This window comes from Jaculus jaculus, chromosome 14, assembly GCF_020740685.1.
Source record: "Jaculus jaculus isolate mJacJac1 chromosome 14, mJacJac1.mat.Y.cur, whole genome shotgun sequence".
NCBI lineage: Eukaryota > Metazoa > Chordata > Mammalia > Rodentia > Dipodidae > Jaculus > Jaculus jaculus.
In genome coordinates, this window is record NC_059115.1 from 3179919 (window position 1) to 3200322 (window position 20404).

The following is a 20404-nucleotide window of genomic DNA, read 5'->3' on the forward strand; positions in this document are numbered from 1 at the left end:
CCAGATGCACATGGTGGTGCATACATCTGGAGTTTCTTTGCAGTGGCTGGAGGCCCTGGCGTGCCCATTCTCTCTGTGTGTCTCAAATAAAAATAAAAAATAAAAAAATAATAAATATTAAAGGAAAGAGTTACAAATAAATCTCACCGCTTAGATTCTGTGAAGTTTCGAACCCACAGAAGTGTTTAGAGCAGAGCCCAGCACCCAGGGGTATGACTGGCTTTATCCTATTTTTCTGACCCCGATTTGAAAGAGGAGGGAGAGTGGAGGGAGAGATTCATCTGTTACTCAGGTCTTCTCTTTCAAATATGGACTCTGTCTTCCTTCAGGAGGAGATGAACGGCTGGCTGGAGGCTGTGGCCTCCTCGGTGGCCGAACACGCTGAAAACAGGCTGAAATCGCGCGCTGGGGACAGACACTACGTACCACATCATCCACGGACCAGGGCAACCCCAAGGGCGGGGAGCGCAGGGCCAGCGGGCGCTGGAAGTGATTTCAGGTACCCCCACCCACGAGGGAGTCTTGGTCTGACAAGTGTGCCCGGGCCTGTCCTCGCCACCCTGTGGGCACAAAGACGCTTTCTCTTCCTCGAGGGCAGGAGCGACACTGGGGATGCGCCGCGGATGGACCCTGGAATGGAGGGGACTTCTGCACCTCAAGAAGCTGGGGTGTCCACTCCCACCCCGGGTGCAGTAACTGAGCGTGGTGGGGGTGATCAGGGAGCCAGCTGAGCCAAGGCGGGTGGGGAGGCCCTCCCCTGCAAGCTCCTGGCTGGAGCACCTCTCTGGGGAGTAGGGGATCGGGGTTGCAGGCAGCCCCCCCCAGGGTCACTTGGAGAAGCCGCTGGGGCCCAGGGCGTGTGGGGCGGTGTGGCAGGCGCACACTGTATGTACCTATAATAAACCCTTTGGCTTTGAAGGTCCATGCTGGTTTCTTCGTGTATGGTGGTCTGCAACAGGATTGGACCGTGGGCAGGGGTGTGAGTGTGTGTATGTGGGGGGGGGGTACCCCATAGCTTTCAGAGACCATAGATGCGCCCATTGGTGACTCCAGCTTGGGAACCCGTCCCGGCCTCACAGTGCATGCGTCTATCTGCATTCAGGGACTATACACAAACTCCTCAAACACGCCCACGACGCCTTAGCTAAACAACAGGAACCTTTAGTGCTGGAGAGATGGCTCAGCAGTTAAAGGCACTTACTTTTATTTTTATTATGATTACTTTTTTAACTTTTTAGTTTTTCGAGGTAGGGTCTCACTCTACCCCAGGCTGATCTGGAATTCACTATGTAGTCTCAGGGTGGCCTTGAACTCATGGTGATTCCCCTTCCTCTCTGCCTCCCAAGGTGTGCACTACCAGACCTGACAAAGGCATTTATTATTACTATTATTTTTCAAGTATTTATTTGAAAGAGAGAAAGAGGAAGACATATATAAATATATATAAATATATAAAGAGGGAGAGAAAATGGGTGCACCAGGGCCTTCAGCTGCTGCAAATGAACTCCAGATACATGCAACACCTTATGCATCTGGCTTAAGTGGGTCCTGGGGAATTGAACCTGGGTCCTTTGGCTTCACAGGCAAACACCTTAACTGCTAAGCCATCTCTCCAGCCCACTTATTATTATTTTAATTAAATTAAATTATTTATTTGACAGAAAAAGGTGTAAAGAGAGAGAGAGAGAGAGGGAGGGAGGGAGGGAGGAGAGAATGGGCACGTCAGGGCCTCCAGCCACTGCAAACGCACTCCAGGCGCTTGTACCCCTTGTCAAAGGCACTTATTTTAAAAAAAATTTAAAAACATTTTATTTATCTATTTTATTTATTTGAGACAGAGAGAGAGACAGAGAGAGATACAGAGAGTGAGAATGGGTGCACCAGGGTCTCCAGCCACTGCAAACAAACTCCAGACGCATGTGCCACCTTGTTCATCTGACTTATGTGGGACCTGGACAATCAAACGTGGGTCCTTAGGTTTTGCAGGCATATGCCTTAACTGCTAAGCCATCTCTCCAGCCCCAAAGGCACTTATTTTTAAGGCACTTATACTTAAAGGAAATAATTTAAAAAATGGAGAGATGGCGTAGCGGTTAAGCGCTTGCCTGTGAAGCCTAAGGACCCCAGTTCGAGGCTCGGTTCCCCAGGTCCCACGTTAGCCAGATGCACAAGGGGGCGCACGCGTCTGGAGTTCGTTTGCAGAGGCTGGAAGCCCTGGCGCGCCCATTCTCTCTCTCTCCCTCTATCTGTCTTTCTCTCTGTGTCTGTCGCTCTCAAATAAATAAATAAATAAATAAAATTTAAAAAAATTGTTTAAAAAAAAAATGGAAACCTCTGAAAGATGAGGAAGTTGGCCAGGTGTGGTGGCACATGCCTTTAAGATTGGCTATGAGTTCAAGGCCAACCTGGGACTACAGAGTTTCAGATAGCCCTGGGCTAGAATAAGCCCTTATTGAAGAAAAGGAAAAGGAAGAAAGGAAAGAAGGAAGGAAGTTAGAAAGAAAGAGAGATGGGGGAGTTATCAAACTTCCCCATAGAAGAAGCCACAGGAGGAGCTGGGAGTGGTGGCGCACGCCTTTAATCCCAGCACTCGGGAGGCAGAGGTAGGAGGATCGCTGTGAGTTCGAGGCCACCCTGAGACTCCATAGTGAATTCCAGGTCAGCCTGGGCTAGACTGAGACCCTAACTCGAGAAAAAAAAGAAAAAAAGAAAACACAGAAATTCTCTCGTTGACTCAGTCCAGAAGGCCCTCCCACCTCTGCCGGAGGCGGAGAGAACTTCACGGCGACGAGCAGGCGCTTTGTCCAATCACCGGCGGCCCCGGCAGCCCTCAGGCCAATGAGCGAGCGGCGGGGGGCGGGGTCTAAGTGCAAACCCGGAAGTAGGCGCAGTCCCGGCCGGCTCGCTGGCGGGGTGGGGTGGGCAGGGGTAGGGGGGGGCATGTCTGCGGCCGGGGCCACTGCAGCCGACGGGGTCCCGGGACGCGGGCCTCCCGGGGAAGTGATCCATCTGAACGTGGGAGGCAAGAGGTGGGTGCGGGAGATGGCCGAGGCTCCATCCTTGGGGATGGGGCACCGTGCGCGGCGGGGGTGTACCAGCCTCTCCTGCGGGGTTGGGGGCTGGGGGAATCCCTGTCCATCAAAGGTTGCCCTCTCCCTGTGCTGAAGGTGGGGGAGTCTCGTAAAAAAAAAAAAAAAAAAAAAAGTGCCAGTGGGGGCTGGAGAGAGGGCTCAGCGGTTAAGGCATTTGCCTGCAAAGCTAAAGGACCCAGGTTCGATTCCCCAGGACCCACCTAAGTCAGCTGCACAAGGGGGCGCACGCGTCTGGAGTTTGTTTGCAGTGGCTAGAGGCCCTGGCGCACCCATTCTCTCTACCTCATCCTCTTCCTCTCCCTGTCTCTCATATAAATAAATAAGTAAATAAACTTAAACAAAATGACTTCTGGGGCTGGAGAGAAGGCTTAGCAGTTAAGACGCTTACCTGCGAAGCCCAAGGTCCCAGGTTCGGTTCGCCAGGACCCACATAAGCCAGATGTACAAGGTCGCACATGCGCCTGAAGTTCGTTTGCAGCAGCTGGAGGCCCTGGCATGCCCATTGTCTCTCTTTATCAGCCTCTTTCTCTCTTCTCTCTCAATTTCTTAACAATGCCAGTGGGGGAGAACTCCCCAGATTTTGCCCGAGCAGGCAGCATGCCTCACTCTCTCTCCCCATCATCTCGCATCCAGGTTCAGTACCTCTCGCCAGACACTCACCTGGATCCCGGACTCCTTCTTCTCCAGGTGATGGGGACTGCCAGTTTGGGGTGGGGGCGGTAGAAGGCGTGGAAGCAAGAGGGTGAGGGGAGAGCTGTTCCTACTGACCCACTTCCCCCACCCCGGCCTGTGACACCTCTTTCTTTCTTTGACCGCCTTCCGTCAGCCTCCTGAGCGGGCGCATCTCCACCCTGAAAGACGAGACTGGAGCCGTGAGTAGGGCAGGACCTGGAAGGACGGGCAGGAGGAGGGACCCCGGAACACCGCCCCCTCCCCCCCCACTCACTCTTGCTCTTTGTCCTTTCCATCCTGTGTCTGCTCCCCTCTCCTCCACAGATCTTCATCGACAGGGACCCCACAGTCTTTGCCCCCATTCTCAACTTCCTGCGCACCAAAGAACTGGACCCTAGGTTGGTATGGATAAATGGGAGCGGGTTTCCCTCATATTCACGCTGTCTGAGGTCTGCTTTCCTCTCAGAATGTCCACTTACACTCTATATGCGTTTATAAAAAAATTTTGTTGATTGATTGATTTATTTATTGGAGAGCGACAGAAAGAGAAAGAGGCAGAGAGACAGACAGAGAATGAGCTCGCCAGGGCCTCCAGCCACTGCAAACGAACTCCAGATGCGTGTGCCACCTTGTGCATCTGGCTAACGTGGGTCCTGGGCAATGGAGCCTCCAACCCGGGTCCTTAGGCTTCACAGGCAAGCTCTTAACCACTAAGTCATCTCTCTAGTCCCTTATACTCTAGTCAAACTTTTCAGAATCATTTTTTTTTCTCTTTTGGGTGGGGGGTTTCAAAGTAGGGTCTCCCTCTAGTCCAGCTGAACTGGAACTCACTATGTAGTCTCAAGGTGGCTGGCCTTGGACTCACAGTGACCCTCCTACCTCTGCCTCCCGAGTGCTGGGATTTAAAGGTATGTACCACTGCACCTGATTCTTTTCAGAATCTTGATCATATTAAAATGATGTATCATCGGGCTGGAGAGATGGCTTAGCGGTTTAGCGCTTGCCTGTGAAGCCTAAGAACCCTGGTTTGATTTCCCACAACCCACCAGGTGTACAAGGTGGCCCATGTGGCTGGAGTTTGCAGTGGCTGGAGGCCCTAGTGCACCCATCCTTGTTCTCTCTTTTCTGTCAAATAAATAAAAAAAATATAAAAAAAATTATGTATCCTCCAAATTTGCATTTGCAAATTTGAACTCACAGCGATCCTCCTACCTCTGCCTCCCGAGTGCTGGGATTAAAGCATTCCTAGAATCTCGACCGAAGAGCTTTGTTATTGGCAGTACTGGGGTTTGGGGCAGTACTTGTGCTTGTTACGCAAGGGCTCTACCACTGGGCTACATCCCCAGTCGTTCCTAGGGTCAAAGTGAGTTAGTCCTCCTTGCCCAGCATTCCCTGTGCTTCATCTTCAGCGGGGCGTGGTGGCGCACGCCTTTAACCCCAGCACTCTGGAGACAGAGGTAGGAGGATCACCGTGAGTCCAAGGCCACCCTGAGACTCCATAGTGTATTCCAGGTCAGCCTGGGCTAGCATTTTTGCCCATCCCCATGCCCCAGGTAGTGACCCCTGGTCTATTCTATCACCCAGGGGTGTCCATGGTTCCAGCCTCCTCCATGAAGCCCAGTTCTATGGGCTCACTCCACTGGGTAAGTGGGGATCCCCCAGTTAGTGCCCTCAGTGAATGGAGAGCTGGCTCTCTACTGATGTTTCCTGAATATCCCCCCCCCCCCCTCATCCCACAGAAAGGTTGGGTTAGAGCTAAGAGCACTGCATTTGGACCTGGCTCTAAACGGAGTGGTGGCTCTGGGGAGAGAGAGAGAGAGATGACAGGTGTGACACGGTCTTATACCTAAGGCCAAGTTTGAGTCTTTCCCCTGTAGTTCGTCGCCTGCAGCTGAAGGAGGAGTTGGATCGATCGTCCTGTGGAAATGTTCTCTTCAATGGTTATCTACCTCCACCAGGTGGGCACTCCTGATGGACAAAATGGGTGGGCTGAAGACTACATTTCCCATGAGGCTGTAGCCCTTGGATGCCCAGACTTTGAGCTCACCAGCACCCTGGGAGTTGTAGTTCTGGATCTGATGCTTGGAAAGGAAATAGGAAAACAGCATGTTCCATGCAAGTTCTCCTTCACAGGGTGGAAGCTTGCACCCGAGCCCAATGGGAGTTGTCATCCGGGTGTGATTCCTGTCAAAGAACTGGGGTCCTTAGTGCATGAGGGGAAAATATTCAAGTGGAGTTATTTACTAGATATCCTATGAAACCTTGGATCTGCCAGCCTATCCCCCCTGGAAAGTCTGCCTCAGAGGTTGATGGGAATCATTATCCACCAGGCTTTGCTGACTGGTAGAAGGAATAGAGTTGACGAAGGCCTTGAATGGCTTTACCTCAGTCATTACCGGCTACCCACGTGACACTTGCCAAACAAAAAGACCTGTACTATTATTTTCCTTAGTTTTACCCCAGTATTATTTTATTATTTAAAAAATTGTTTTGTTCATTTTTATTTATTTATTTGAGAGAGAGAGAGAGATTGGGCATGCCAGGGCCTCTAGCCACTGCAAATGAACTCCAGACGCGTGCGCCCCCTTGTGCATCTGGCTAACGTGGGTCTGGGGAATCGAGCCTCAAACCGGGGCCCTTAGGCTTCACAAGCAAGCGCTTAACCACTAAGCCATCTCTCTAGCCCTACCCGGTTTTTTGGGGGGTGGGACTTATTTTAATAGGAGATTTAAAAAAAATTATTTATTTATTTATTTGACAGAGAAAGGGGTGGGGGAAAAGAGAATGGGTACGCCAGGGCCTCCAGCCACTGCAAACGAACTCCAGACACGTGCACTCCCTTGTGCATCTGGCTAACGTGCGTTCTGGGGAATCGAACCGAGGCCCTTTGGCTTTGTAGGCAAATGTCTTAACCACTAAGCCCTCCCTCCAGTCCTTAATGGGAGGGAGGTTTTTAAAAAAACATTTTATTTATTTGAGAGAGAGAGAGAGAGAAGAGGCAGATAGAGAGAAAATGGCCATGCCAGGACCTCCGCCACTGCAAACAAATTCCACACACATGTGCCACCTTGTATATCTGGCATTACATGGGTAGTGGGGAATTGAACTTGGGTCCTTAGGCATTGCAGGCAAGTGCCTTAACCACTGAGCCATTTCTCCAGCCCTCAATTCCAGCCCCCCCCCCCCCCCAGTAGGTTCTCTTTCTAGCCCAGGCTGACCTGGAATTCACTATGTAGTTTCAGGGTGGCCTTGAACTCATGGCGATCTTTCTACCTCTGCTTCATGAGTGCTGTGATTAAAGGTGTGCCCCACCATGCCCAGCCCCTCAGTCATTATTGACTACCCACATGACACTTGCTGAACAAAAATACCTGTAATATTCTTTTCCTTAGTTTTACCTCAGTTTATTTTTGGGGGGGGGGACTCAACTGAAATAGGAGGCTTTTATAAAATAATTTGAAAGACAGAGAAGAGGCAGATAGAGAGTAGGCACGCCAGGGCCTCTAACCAGTGCAAATGAATTCCACACATGTGTGCCACCTTATATATCTGGCATTACATGGGTAGTGGGGAATTGAACTTGAGTCCTCAGGCATTGCAGGCAAGTGCCTTAACAGCTAAGCCGTTTCTCCAGCCCCCAATTCCCCCCCCCCCAGTAGGGTCTCACTGTAGCCCAGGTTGACCTAGAACTGACTATGTAGTCCCAGGCTAGCCTCAAACTTAGAACAGTCCTCCTACCTCTGCCTCCCGAGTGCTGGGGTTAACGGTCTGTGCCTCCGTGCCTGGCTTTTATCTAAAGTTTCTTTGTATTGGTATGTTTGTGTACACAATCATGTATGTTTTAGGTTGCGCAAGCATGTGTGTGGGTGTGCATACAGAGGCCAGAGGTTGATATCATGTGTCTTCCTCAATGGCCCTCCACCTTATAATTTTTTAAAATTTTTATTTATTTATTTGAGAGTGACAGAGGGAGAAAGAGGCAGATAGAGAGAGACAAAGAATGGGCGCGCCAGGGCCTCCAGCTACTGCAATGAACCCCAGATGCGTGCGCCCCCTTGTGCATCTGGCTGACGTGGGTCGTGGGGAATTGAGCCTCAAACTGGGGTCCTTCGGTTTCACAGGCAAGCGCTTAACCGCTACGCCATCTCTCCAGCCCCACCTTATAATTTTTAAAGTTTAAAAAGATTTTTTTTGTTGTTATTTGAGGTAGGGTCTCACTCTAGCTCAGGCTGACTTGGAATTCAAATTCACTATGTAATCTCAGGGTGGCCTCGAACTCATGGCGATCCTCCTATCTCTGCTTCCCGAGTGCTGGGATTAAAGGTGTGCCGCCTGGCGAGGTCCTATGCTCTTGATCACCTGGGTCTACAGGTCTTCATCACTGGGGGCTGGCTCTGATCAGCAGGCAGTACCACACTGCGTCTGTGATGGGCTTCTGGGTTCTGAACCATGATGCTCTGTCATTGAATGCCATGGCCGTGCACCAGTGTAAATCTTCACTGGGAGTCTACGCCCCACTCCGGGAAAATGCGCGTCTGTTGGAGTTTATGCACCTGTCGTGGCTGCAGGTCGGGTAACCCCACCTCTCCTCCCTGCCCCCTCCCCCAGTGTTCCCGGCAAAGCGGCGAAACCGGCACAGCCTGGCGGGACCCCAGCAAGCTGGAGGTCGCCCAGCCCCTGTGCGAAGGAGCAACACCATGCCTCCTCACCTGGGCAACGCAGGACTACTGGCCAGGATGCTGGACGAGAGAGCGCCCCCCTCCCCGTCAGGTGAGGTTCTGTTGCTCACGCATGCGCGTGCGTGTGTATTCTTTGTACACGTTAGGCAAAAGCTCTCCACCACTGAGTTCGGTCCCTAGCCCTATTTGATTGGTTGATTTATATGTGTGGGAATGTATGGACGCACCAGGACTTCTTGCCACTGCAAAACACCACCAGATGCTTACACCACTGTTTTTTTTTTTTTTTTTTGGTGGTGGGGAGGGGGGTGAGGTTTGAGGTAGGGACCCGCTCCAGGCCAGGCTGACCTGGAATTCACTATGTAGTCTCCTGATGGCCTCAAACTCACAGCGATCCTCCTACCTCTGCCTCCCAAGTGCTGGGATTAAAGGCGTGCACCACCACACCTGGCAGAGAGAGAGAGGAGAGGGAGAGAATTGGAAAGCCAGGGCCTCTAGCTGCTGCAGACAAACTCTAGGCGCGTGTAGCACTTTACGTGGGTTCTAGGGGAGGTCAAACTTGTGTGGTTCGGCTTAATGGGCAAGCACCTTAACCGTTCAGCCATCTCTCCAGCCTTTTTGTCTTTCTTTTTTTTTTTAAAAATTTTTTTTTTTTTTTTTTTTTTTTTTTTTTTTTTTTTTGGTTTTCGAGGTAGGGTCTCACTCTGGCTCAGGCTGACCTGGAATTCACTATGTAGTCTCAGGGTGGCCTCGAACTCTCGGCGATCCTCCTACCTCTGCCTCCCGAGTGCTGGGATTAAAGGTGTGCACCACCACGCCCGGCTAAAAAAATTATTTTTATTTATTTATTTAAGAGAGATTGAGAGAGAGAGAGAGAATGGGTGCACCAGGGCTTCCAGCCACTGCAAACAAACTAGATGCGTGAGTCACCTTGTACATCTGGCTTACGTGGGTCCTGGGGAATTGAACCAAGGTCCTTTGGCTTTGCCGGCAAGTGCCTTAACTGCTAAGCCATCTCTACAGCCTCCCCCCCCCCCACACCTTTTAATTTTAGCCTTTTTTCCTTTTTCAAGGTATGGTCTTGCTTTAGCCCATACCCAGCTTTTTAGACAATATCTCATTCTTTGGCTCAGGGTAGCCTGGAACGTACTGTGTAGCCTCAGGCAATCCTCCCGCCTCAGCTCCTGAACAGCTAGACTCACAGGCCTGCGTGAATAGCCCCGGCTCACGTTCCTGTCTTCTGGAGGTTCAGGACGGCAAGTGGGCCCCTGCAACCCCGCTCCGGTCCTTTCTTTTCCCCCAAGGGCAGCCAGAGGAGCCGGGGATGGTGCGTCTGGTGTGTGGTCACCACAACTGGATCGCCGTGGCCTATACTCAGTTTCTCGTCTGCTACAGGTGCTGGGGGTCGGGGGTGGCAGGGTGGGAGGCCCTGAGCCCCGTGTGCATCAGGAGGGTCTGAGGCGAGTGCTGCTCCTGTCCCCTTTCTTTACAGGCTGAAGGAAGCCTCCGGTTGGCAACTGGTGTTTTCCAGCCCCCGCCTGGACTGGCCCATCGAGCGCCTGGCACTCACAGCTCGCGTGCTCGGTGGGGCTCTGGGTGACCATGACAAGATGGTGGCTGCCGCGACGGGCACTGAGATCCTGCTGTGGGCGCTGCGGGTGGAAGGTGGCGGCTCTGAGATAGGTAGGACTTTTCCTAGCAGCAGCCCCCCCACCACGCCGTGAAGAATTCTGTGGCCTGTGAAAGTAATCCCCACCCCACGAAACTCGTGAGCCCGGAAGAACGTTCCCCGCCACGAGATTTCTGTGCCCTGTGGGAGCGCTCCAGTCCTTCAGGGTCCCGTGTTCCGATGGAATTTTTTTGGCCTGATGGAAAGAACCACCTGTAGCCAGGCGTGGTGGCGCACGCCTTTAGTCCCAGCACTCGGGAGGCAGAGGTAGGAGGATGGCTGTGAGTTCGAGGCCACCCTGAGACTACAGAGTGAATTCCAGGTCGGCCTGGGCTAGAGTGAGACCCTATCTTGAAGAAAAAAAAAAAAAAAAAAAGGAAGAAAAAAACCACCTATGTATATATATATTTTATTTTTTTTTCCTCCATGAGAGCCCTGTCTGTTAGATCTCTTTGCACTCATTGTTTGGATTTAATTTTTGTTCACTCGTTTTAAATTATTATTATTTTAAATTATTACTATTATTTGTTGGTATTTCTTGAGACAGAGTTTCACTCTGGCCCAGGTTGAACTGAAACTCAGTCTCTAGTCTCAGGATGGCCTTGAACTCACGACGATCCTCCTACCTCTGCCTCCCAAGTGTGGGATCAAACGTGTGTGCAGCCATGCCCGGCTCATTCATTTATTTGGGGATGAGGCTGAACTCATTGTATAGCCAGCCAGGCTCATCTTGAACCTGAGATCCTTTTGCTTAACCCTCTCAAGTGCTGGGATTACAGTTGTGAGCTACCATGCCCAGCTAAAGCATTGTTTTTATTTTTATTTATTTATTTATTTTAATGTTTTTTTTTTTTTTATTTGTGTGTGTGAGGGAGAGAAAGAATGGGCATGCCAGGGCCTCCAGCCACTGCAAACAAACTCCAGATGCGTGCGCCCCCTTGTGCATCTGGCTAATGTGGGTCTTGGGGAATCGAACCTGAGCCTTCCGGCTTTGTGGGCAAGCATTTTAACTACTAAGTCAGTTCTCCATCTCTTAGTTATTTATTTACCTATTTTTGGTTTTTCGAGGTAAGGTCTCACTCTAGCCCAGGCTGACCTGGAACTCACTATGTAGTCTCAGGGTGACCTCGAACTCATGATCCTCCCATTCAGCCTCCCGAGTGCTGATATTAAAGGTCTGCACCACCACACCCAGTTTCGGTTTTATTTGCTTAATTACTTTTTTTTTTTTCTTTTTTGGTTTGTGGGGGAGGGGTCTGTGAGCACACACATGGAGGAAAAGTAGACATCAGGTGCCCTTTGCTACATTTCCATCCTATTTTTTTTAACTTTTTAATTAATTTATTTATTTAATTTGAGAGCGACAGACACAGAGAGAAAGACAGATAGAGGGAGAGAGAGAATGGGCGTGTCAGGGCTTCCAGCCTCTGCAAACGAACTCCAGACGCGTGCACCCCCTTGTGCATCTGGCTAACGTGGGTCCTGGGGAACCGAGCCTCGAACCGGGGTCCTTAGGCTTCACAGGCAAGCGCTTAACCGCTAAGCCATCTCTCCAGCCCCCATCCTATTTTTTTTTTTTTTCACAGACTTTTTTTTTTTTCCTATCTTATTTTTTACTTTTTAATTTTCCCCCAGGTAGGATTTTACTCTAGCGCATGCTGACTTGGAATTCACTATGTCATCTCAGGGTGGCCTGGAGCTCATGATGATGCTCCTACCTCTGCCTCCCGAGTGCTGGGATTAAGGGCGTGCGCCACCGCGCCCGGGCACTTCTCTTTTATTTGGCGTCATCATCTTTTCCTCCTATTATGAGGGTCTTGTATAGGTAAAAGCTCAGGTTTTGAAGCCCTTTGCTTCCTTCCTAGGGGGAGTATTGGTCTTGTTGGAAATCTCAGCATGTTAAGTATTTCATATCCCTATTAGAATAAGTGTCATGCCATCAGAATTCTGTGTAATTCCTTCCGGAATCCTCTACACCATGGGGCTCCTACGGCCAACCTAACCCTGTGGTCTTTGTTGTTCGTGTTACCTGTGTCCTCCCGCTGAAGCAATGTTCCATCTCAGCTCTCCTTGCTCCGTACAGGTGTCTTCTACCTGGGGGTGCCGGTGGAGGCCTTGTTCTTCGTGGGGAACCAGCTCATCGCCACCAGCCACACGGGGCGTATCGGGGTGTGGAATGCCGTCACCAAGCACTGGCAGGTCAGTTTGGGCCAACCTGGCATCCCGTTCCCAAGTGTCCAGACTCAGCAGGCCCAAGGCTTCCTTCCCGTCCCACTGCGAGGGGCACTGGAGGAGGGGGGGGGGCCCACGCCGCTGTCTCCCACCTTCCTTGGCCTCAGGTCCAGGAGGTCCAGCCCATCACCAGCTATGACGCGGCCGGCTCCTTCCTGCTCCTGGGCTGCAGCAGTGGCTCCATCTATTACGTGGGTGAGCAGAGGTCATCCTGCAACTAGGGACCGGCCAGGCCCTGCAACCCCCTAAAAACCCGCCCCCACCCCTGCCTGCCCCACTCAGATGTGCAGAAGTTCCCCTTGCGGATGAAGGACAACGACCTGCTTGTCAGCGAGCTCTACCGGGACCCCGCCGAGGACGGTGTCACCGCACTTAGTGTCTACCTCACCCCCAAGACCAGTGAGCCGTGCCCCAGCTTCTGCCCGCCCAGATACCAGCCCTGCCCCCCCCCCCTCCCGGCTTCCCACCCTGTGCAGCCGGCACGTGGGATTTATCAGGAGGAGCGACACATTGACTTCTCATTTCATTCACCAAATGTTTCCTCCTGACCCGTGTGTGCGCACGCACGCACACACACACACACACACACACACACACACACACACACGCACACAGAGTATTTATATATATTTTTGAGGTAGGGTCTCACTCTAGCCTAGGCTGACCTGGAGCTCATTCTGTAGTCCTTGGCTAGCCTCAAAGTCCAGGCGATCCTCATACCTCAGCCTGCCTCAGGTGTGCACCACCATGCCTGGCTCTTAAAAAATAAATAACTAGGGGCTGGAGGGATGGCTTAGTGCTTAAGGCGTTTGCCTACAAAGCCAAAGGACCTAGGTTCGATTCCCCAGTACCCATGTTAGCCAGATGCACAAGGGGTCGCACGGGTCTGGAGTTTGTTTGCAGTGGCTAGAGGCCCTGGTGTGCCCATTTTCTCCCTCCCTCTCTCTCTTGCTCCCTCTTTCTCTGTCAAATAAATAAAAATATTAAAAATCAATAAATCAATAAATGAAATTATTTATTGATTTACTGGAGAGAGAGGGGGACAGCATGGGTGCACCAGGTCCTTCTACTGCTACAAATGAACTCCAGATACATGTGTCACTTTGTGCACCTGGTTTTTATATAGGTACTGGAGAATTGAACCTGAGCTGTCAGGCTTTGCAAGCAAATGCCTTTAACTGCTGAGCCATCTCTTCAGGCCCCAGCATGTTTCTTTTGAGACCAGAGACTCCATATGTAACCCTGGCTGGCCTCAAACTCATGCTCTTCCTGCTTCGGCCTCCTGAGTTCTAGTTACAGGCCACACCTAAGCCCCCAGCCCTCCCCCCTCAGGTGGTTCAGTCTGGTCTTCGCTCTGTGCCTTTGTGTCTGGCCCTCCACTTCCCGCATCTCTGTCTCCTTGGATTTGGGCTTTGCGTCCCTGTGACACGGGCTCACGCTTTGTCCTGGGTCTCTTACCAGGTGACAGCGGGAACTGGATTGAGATTGCCTATGGCACCAGCTCCGGGGGCGTGCGGGTCATCGTACAGCACCCCGAGACGGTGGGCTCGGGACCCCAGCTCTTCCAGACCTTCACGGTTCACCGCAGTCCCGTCACCAAGATCATGCTGTCAGAGAAGCACCTCATCTCAGGTGGGGCTCCCTGCACAAGAGGGGGTTTGGGAAGGCCGGGTGCCCTGCGGGGAGACGGCTCATCGAGGCTGGTGGTAACCTGGGAAGGTCACTAATGAAGCGAGAGAAGGCTGTAAGGGTAGCTGGGTGCAGTCCCTCACTCCTGTGGTCAGGCTAAGAGGAGTCCCCCTGTGAGTTAGCCTGGACTACAGAGAGTGAGGTCTTGTCAGGGGAACACATTCCGAGAGAGTAAACTTTATTTTTATTTATTTATTTGAGAGCGATAGAGAAAGAGGCAGATGTATATGTAGGGAGAATGGCATGCCAGGGCCTCTAGCTACTGCAAACTTGAGATACATATGCCACCTTGTGCATCTGGCTTATGTGGGTCCTGGTGAATCAAACCTGGGTGCTTAGGCTTCACAGGCAAGCACCTTAACCACTAAGCCATCTCTCTAGCCCAATTTTTTTTTCGGGGGGGGGGTGTTGAGGGAGAGTTTTATTCTAGCCCAGGTTGACCTGGAATTCACTATGTAGTCTTAGGGTGGCCTCAAGCTCTTGGTAATCCTCCTACCTCTGTCTCCTGAGTGCTGGAATTAAAGGCATGTGCCACCGTGCCTGGCTTTTGTGACTAATTACTTTTAATATTATTATTATGATGATTTTTGTTATTTTATTAGGCAGGGTCTCACTCTGACCCAGGCTGACCTAGAACTCACTCTGTAGTCCCAGGCTGGCCTCTAACTCACAGTGGTCCTTCTACCTCTGCCTCCCAAGTGCTGGGATTAAAGGCGTGTGCCACCACGCCTGGTCAGTATTGTTTAATACTTATTTTTATTTATTTATTTATTTGAGAGAGAGAGAGAGAGAGGGAGGGAGAGAATGGGCACATCAGGGCCTCTAGCCGCTGCAAATGAACTCCAGATACATGTGCCACCTTGTGCATCTGGCTAACATGGTACCTGAAGAATCGAACCATGGTCCTTTGGCTTTGCAGAAAAGTGCCTTAACCACTAACCCATTTCTCCAGCCCTAATATTGTTTGTTTAATTGAGAAAGATGAAGTGTGATTACCAGGGCCTCTTGCCACTGCAAACAAACTCCCGAAACTTGTGGCACTTTTTGTGTCTGGTTTATGGTGGCTTGGGAATTGAACCCCAGGCTTTAACACACTGAGCAGTCTTCCCAGCCCCTCAGATTTCTTGCTCAAGTGTGTCAGGGTCACTGGAAAGGTTCGGGGAGGCCTGTCTGCGAAAGGACCTTGGAGCAGAAATGAAGACCCTCCGAGCGAGCAGTGCAGATTGGCAGGCACCAGCCTGCCAGGAAGGGAGCGGGCATGCGGAAGGCTCTGTGGTGGGAGGATGTTTGAGCGGCAGAGGGGACGAGGGGAGGAGATAAGCTGCCAGGTGATGAGGGTCCTGGCAGAGAAGGGCCAGGCTTGGGGTGTCTGTCATGTGTGAACAGGCTGTGGGGAGTTAAGAATGCGGGCTGCTGGGCTGGAGAGATGGCTTAGCAGTTAAGCACTTGCCTGTGAAGCCTAAGGACCCCGGTTCGAGGCTCGGTTCCCCAGGTCCCACGTTAGCCAGATGCACAAGGGGGCGCACGCGTCTGGAGTTCGTTTGCAGAGGCTGGAAGCCCTGGCGCGCCCATTCTCTCTCTCTCCCTCTATCTGTCTTTTTCTCTGTGTCTGTCACTCTCAAATAAATAAATAAAAAATATTAAAAAAAAAAAATTAAAAAAAAACTTTAAGAATGTGGGCTGCTGGGGTGGAGAGATGGCTAGCTGGAGTTCATTTGCAGTGGCTGGAGGCCCTGGCCCGCCCATTCTCTCTCTCTCTGCCTCTTTCTCTCTTGCTTTCTAGTAAAAAAAAAAAAAAAAAAAAAAGGAGGGGAGGGGGCAGGGGCTGGACAGATGTCTTAATGGTCAAGGCGCTTGCCTGCAAAGTCTAAGGATCAGGTTTTTTTTTTCTAGGTCCCACATAAGCCAGATGCACAAGGTGGCACATGCATCTGGAGTTCATTTGCAGTGGCTGGAGGCCCTGGCACACCCATTCCCACTCTCTCTCTCTCTAATAAATAAATCTTAAAAATAAAGGAACCTGGCATCATGGCACATGCCTTTAATCCCAGGACTTGGGAGGCAGAGTTAGGAGGATCGCCAGCCTGAGACAACATAGTGAATTCCAGGTCAGCCTGGACTAGAGATCGACCTCCAAAAACAAAAACAAACAAACAGAGAGACAGCTTAGTGATTAAGGCACCTGCCTGTGAAGCCTAAAGATCCAGGCTTGATTCCCCAGTACCTATGTAAGCCAGATAGATGCCCAAGGTGGCATATGTGTCTGGAGTTTGTTTGCAGTGGCTAGAGGCCCTGGCACGCCCATTCTGTCTGTCTCTCTCCTGCTTTCTGTCTCAAAAAAAAAAAAAAAAAAAAAAAAAAAAAAGGCCAGGTGTGGTAGCATATGCCTTTAGTCCCAGCACTTGGGAGTCAGAGGTAAGAGGATCGCTGTGAGTTTGAGGCCAGCCTGAGACTCCATAGTGAATTCCAGGTCACCCTGAGCTAGAGTGAGACCCAACCTCAGAAGAAAAAAATTAATAAATTAAAAATAAAGAATGGGGGCTGGGGGCTGCTGTGGTAGTCTGGGCCAGAGATGAGGTGGCTGGAACCAGGTTAGGGACAGTGGACAGGGCAGTAGGCGGTCAGACCCAGTTCATTTCAGATGTGGAGCTGACTGGACGTCTGGCCATTTGGGCGTCTGGCAGAAAGAACTCTGAAAGGGCAGTGTTCAGAGGGGTTCAATCCCGACTCCTCCTGGAGGGGCCATGATGGCTCTCGGCCCAGAGGGTCGGCCCGGTGGGCGCCGTGGCTAGGCCTGACCTTCCACTGACCTGTGTTCACCAGTCTGCGCGGACAACAACCACGTGCGGACCTGGTCGGTGACCCGCTTCCGAGGCATGATCTCCACCCAGCCCGGCTCCACCCCGCTCGCGTCCTTCAAGATCCTGGCCCTGGAGTCGGCGGACGGGCATGGCGGCTGCACTGCTGGCAATGACATTGGTGCCTGCTGACCCCCGACCTCCCTCACTGACCTGCTTGAGCCCCACTGGCCCTCACCGGCTCACCTGACCCCTGTGGGCCTCTGTCCACCCGCCAGCTTTCCTGGGTGGCCTGCACCTCATTGAGCAGTGCCCCTCCCTTTGATGCACGCTAACCCTATCTGAGGCCTGTGCACCTCGAATGTTCCAAGCCGGTCCTTGTTGAATGAACTCTGTTGGCCTGTTGTGATTCCTACTGACAGCCACCTCACCAAAGGCCTACCCCCATGGGCACAGGGCCCCTGTGAACCTCCCTTCACCCATTTTCCCTAACCCCGTCCAACTGCAGTAGCCCAGCGGCAGGACCTGGGTCTGGGAGGAGGCTCCGTAGTGGGGGGGATTCAGTGTCTTGGGGGGGGTGGACGGCCACTGAAACCTGCCTGACCAGGTCCTTACGGCGAGCGGGACGACCAGCAGGTGTTCATCCAGAAGGTGGTGCCCAACGCCAGCCAGCTCTTCGTGAGGCTGTCGTCCACAGGACAGCGGTGAGGATGGGCCACCGGATGGGGGAGGGGCAGAAAACAAGTAGGCAGAGAGGGGTCCCAGCCAAGGAGTCCTGAAGGAGCAGAGACTGGAGGGTGAATGGGACCAGAGGTGTGATAGATGTGAGGAGAGAGACCTCAGGCCATTGTGCTGGACCTCAGACAGAGACAGTACAGGCAGCTGGGGTGGGTAGGATTGGGGAGCGGGCGGAGGGTTGGAGTGGGGGGAGTGGGTAGAGGGTCGGGGTGGAATGGGGGAGCAGGCATAGGATCAAGGTGATGTGCGGCACATAGGGAGAAGGTATGGGTGCCCAGAGCAGGTGTCCTCACACCTGAGAAAGAGGCAGGAAGTATTGGGGTAGCTGGAGGTTAAGAAGGACTGAGCAAAGGAAAGGAGGGCGGGAGAAGTTAGTCCCAGGAGAGGGCCACACAGAGTGACGGTCCAACAGGGTGACAGGCCAGGTCCTTGTGTCTGAGAGCTAAGGTCTTGTCCTGAGTGCAGGCTGAGCCAGGACCACGTGTGGGGTGGACAGGAGAGGGACAGGAGGCCAAGAGGCCAGGGCTGAGGCTGGGAGCCATCTGAGAGGTGGAACAGGGTGGCAGATTTTCCTGGTAAGACTCAGCAGGCACAGGGACCAGCAGGGGGACTTGGGGACGATCCTGAGGGCCACAGGAGGTGTGAGGCCAGGATGTCCACAGTGCTGAAGCAGAGCTATATGAAAGGGGCAGGAGATGTAGCTCAGTTGGTAGGGAGCTGCCCCAAAGCCCTGAGTGAGGTCCCCAGCACCACACCAACCTGGTGGCACATGCCTTTCATCTCAGCACGGGAGAAGTGGCAGCCAGAAGATCAAGGCTTCAAAGACATCCTCTGCTACATAGAGAGTTCGAGGCTAGCCTGAGCTACATGAAACCCTGTTTTAAAAAATTAGATAGGGCCGGGCGTGGTGGTGCACACCTTTGATCCCAGCTCTTTGGAGGCAAAGGTTAGGGGGGTCGATGTGATTTCCAGGCCTCCCTGAGACTATGTAGTGAATTTCAGGTCAGCCTGGGCTACAGTGAGACCCTACCCTGGAAAACCAGAAACCAAAACAAAACAAATTAGGTAGGTAGACAGATAGCTCAGGATGGATAAGAATTGACATGGTCACTGGAGGAGCAAGACTTGAAGGAACTGTGACACGGGAAGGGTGTGAGGAGAAGGGGGACCAGGCTGGCCCCGGCACAGCCATGGTGACTGTCCACCCTTGGGTCCTGCAGCGTGTGCTCCGTGCGCTCTGTGGACGGCTCCCCCACCACTGCCTTCACCGTGCTGGAGTGTGAGGGCTCCCGGCGGCTCGGCTCCCGGCCCAGGCGCTACCTGCTCACCGGCCAGGCCAATGGCAGCCTGGCCATGTGGGACCTCACCACTGCCATGGATGGCCTGGGCCAGGCCCCTGGTACTCCTTGCCCCAGCCGGAGCCCATCCCTGCCCCCTCACTCGGCATGGACCCTTGCCCTCTGGCCTCTTCCCTCCTCCCGCTGGCCTTCCTCCTGCCCGCAAGCCTGTGCCTTCTCTCTTGGCCTCTGACCTCTGCCCAGGCATCTCTGCCTCCGTCCATCTGTCCCAAGCCCCGGTGCTTGTCCTGCAGCTCTTGGCTCTTGGCCTGAGACCCCTGACCCCGCTTCCTTGTCCCCCAGCAGGAGGGCTGACCGAGGAAGAGCTGATGGGCCAGCTGGAGCAGTGTGAGCTGGCGCCGCCTCGGGCTTCCTGGCAGGGCTCTCTTCCCAGCCCCTCACCCCGGACCTCTCTGGCCAGGTAGCCTTGGCTCCTTGGGGGAGGAGGTGACATGATGCCACCGTGGGGTGAGGGTGGGCTGCTGCCTGGTGATGCTGGGCACTGAGCCTTCCCACCCCCTTAGTCTCCACTCAGCCTCCAGCCACACCTCCCTGTCCGGCGTGGGCAGGGGGAGCCCCAGTCCACCGCGGGCCGAGGCCCAGCGCCGTCCAGGGGCAGGCAGCTTTGCAGAGCGGTGTCAAGAACTGGTGAGGGGTGCACCGGAGCCCCGAAGGCCGCCGACACCAGCGCCCCGGCCCTCTGTGGGGCTCGGGACTCCCCTCACACCTCCAAAGCAGAAACTGAACGAAACTTCCTTTTGAGCCCAGCTTGCCACGGTGCCTTGGATCTACTGGTCCCTCACGCTCCCTGTGGGAGCCCTGGGTTCAGGGCCAGGGCCTCCTTGGAGTGGTCATTGTTACTAAGCCCCCCATCTTCCTCCTCTTCCAAAAGCCAGAGTCACTAACCCCAATAAACTCCTCACTGCCAACACGGATGTCTTAATGTTCTTACATTTTTTAAAAAAATATTTTTATTTGTTCACTACAGTGAGAGAGAATGGGCGCACCGGGGCCTCCCGTCACCGCAACTGAACTCCACATGCATGCGCCACCTTGTGCATCTGGCTTACGTGGGTCCTGAGGAATTGAACCTTGCTCCTTAGGCTTCTCAGGAAAGTGCCTTAACCGCTAAGCCATCTCTTCAGGCCAAGGGTTTGTTATTTTTGGGGGGAGCTGGTGTTTCCTGGGGAAGGGAGAAATGTAGAACCCAACTAGCTTCCTTGTCTAAGCAAAGAAAGGAATGGATCGGTTAACCCACTGGCTGCCTGCATGCCAGGATCCAGGGATTCAAACACAGAATGGCTTTCCACCTCTTGTTTTCCTCTGGGCTGCATTCGAAGTCAGTTGTTTTTTACCCCCCTTTCTGTGACACATATTTCAGAAGGCTGCTTAATTGCCTGCCTGCCTCCCTTCTCCCCTCCCTCCCTTTTTCCTTCCTTCCTTCCTTTTATCCCTCCCTCCCTCCCTTCCTTCTCTCCCTCACTTTCTTTTTTCTTTT

General features: G+C 52.7%; 1 protein-coding gene across 2 annotated transcripts; it reads left to right on the top strand.

Moving 5' to 3' along the window:
• Positions 1 to 2938: 2938 nt before the first annotated feature.
• Positions 2939 to 19837, top strand: Shkbp1 (SH3KBP1 binding protein 1). Of its 2 annotated transcripts, none has more exons than XM_045134431.1 (18): positions 2939 to 3029; positions 3726 to 3779; positions 3919 to 3964; positions 4089 to 4162; positions 5349 to 5407; positions 5642 to 5722; positions 8373 to 8534; positions 9748 to 9838; positions 9936 to 10126; positions 12196 to 12311; positions 12452 to 12539; positions 12627 to 12743; positions 13806 to 13976; positions 16857 to 17012; positions 17439 to 17535; positions 18790 to 18968; positions 19210 to 19327; positions 19431 to 19837. In XM_045134431.1, the coding sequence occupies exons 1-18, from the start codon at positions 2941 to 2943 to the stop codon at positions 19666 to 19668; spliced, it is 2127 nt and encodes a 708-aa protein (XP_044990366.1). In that variant the 5' UTR covers positions 2939 to 2940; the 3' UTR covers positions 19669 to 19837. The 2 variants fall into 2 exon arrangements, with proteins under 2 accessions (XP_044990366.1, XP_044990367.1); XM_045134432.1 differs by having other exon boundaries at positions 19213 to 19327.
• The last annotated feature ends 567 nt before the right edge of the window (positions 19838 to 20404 follow it).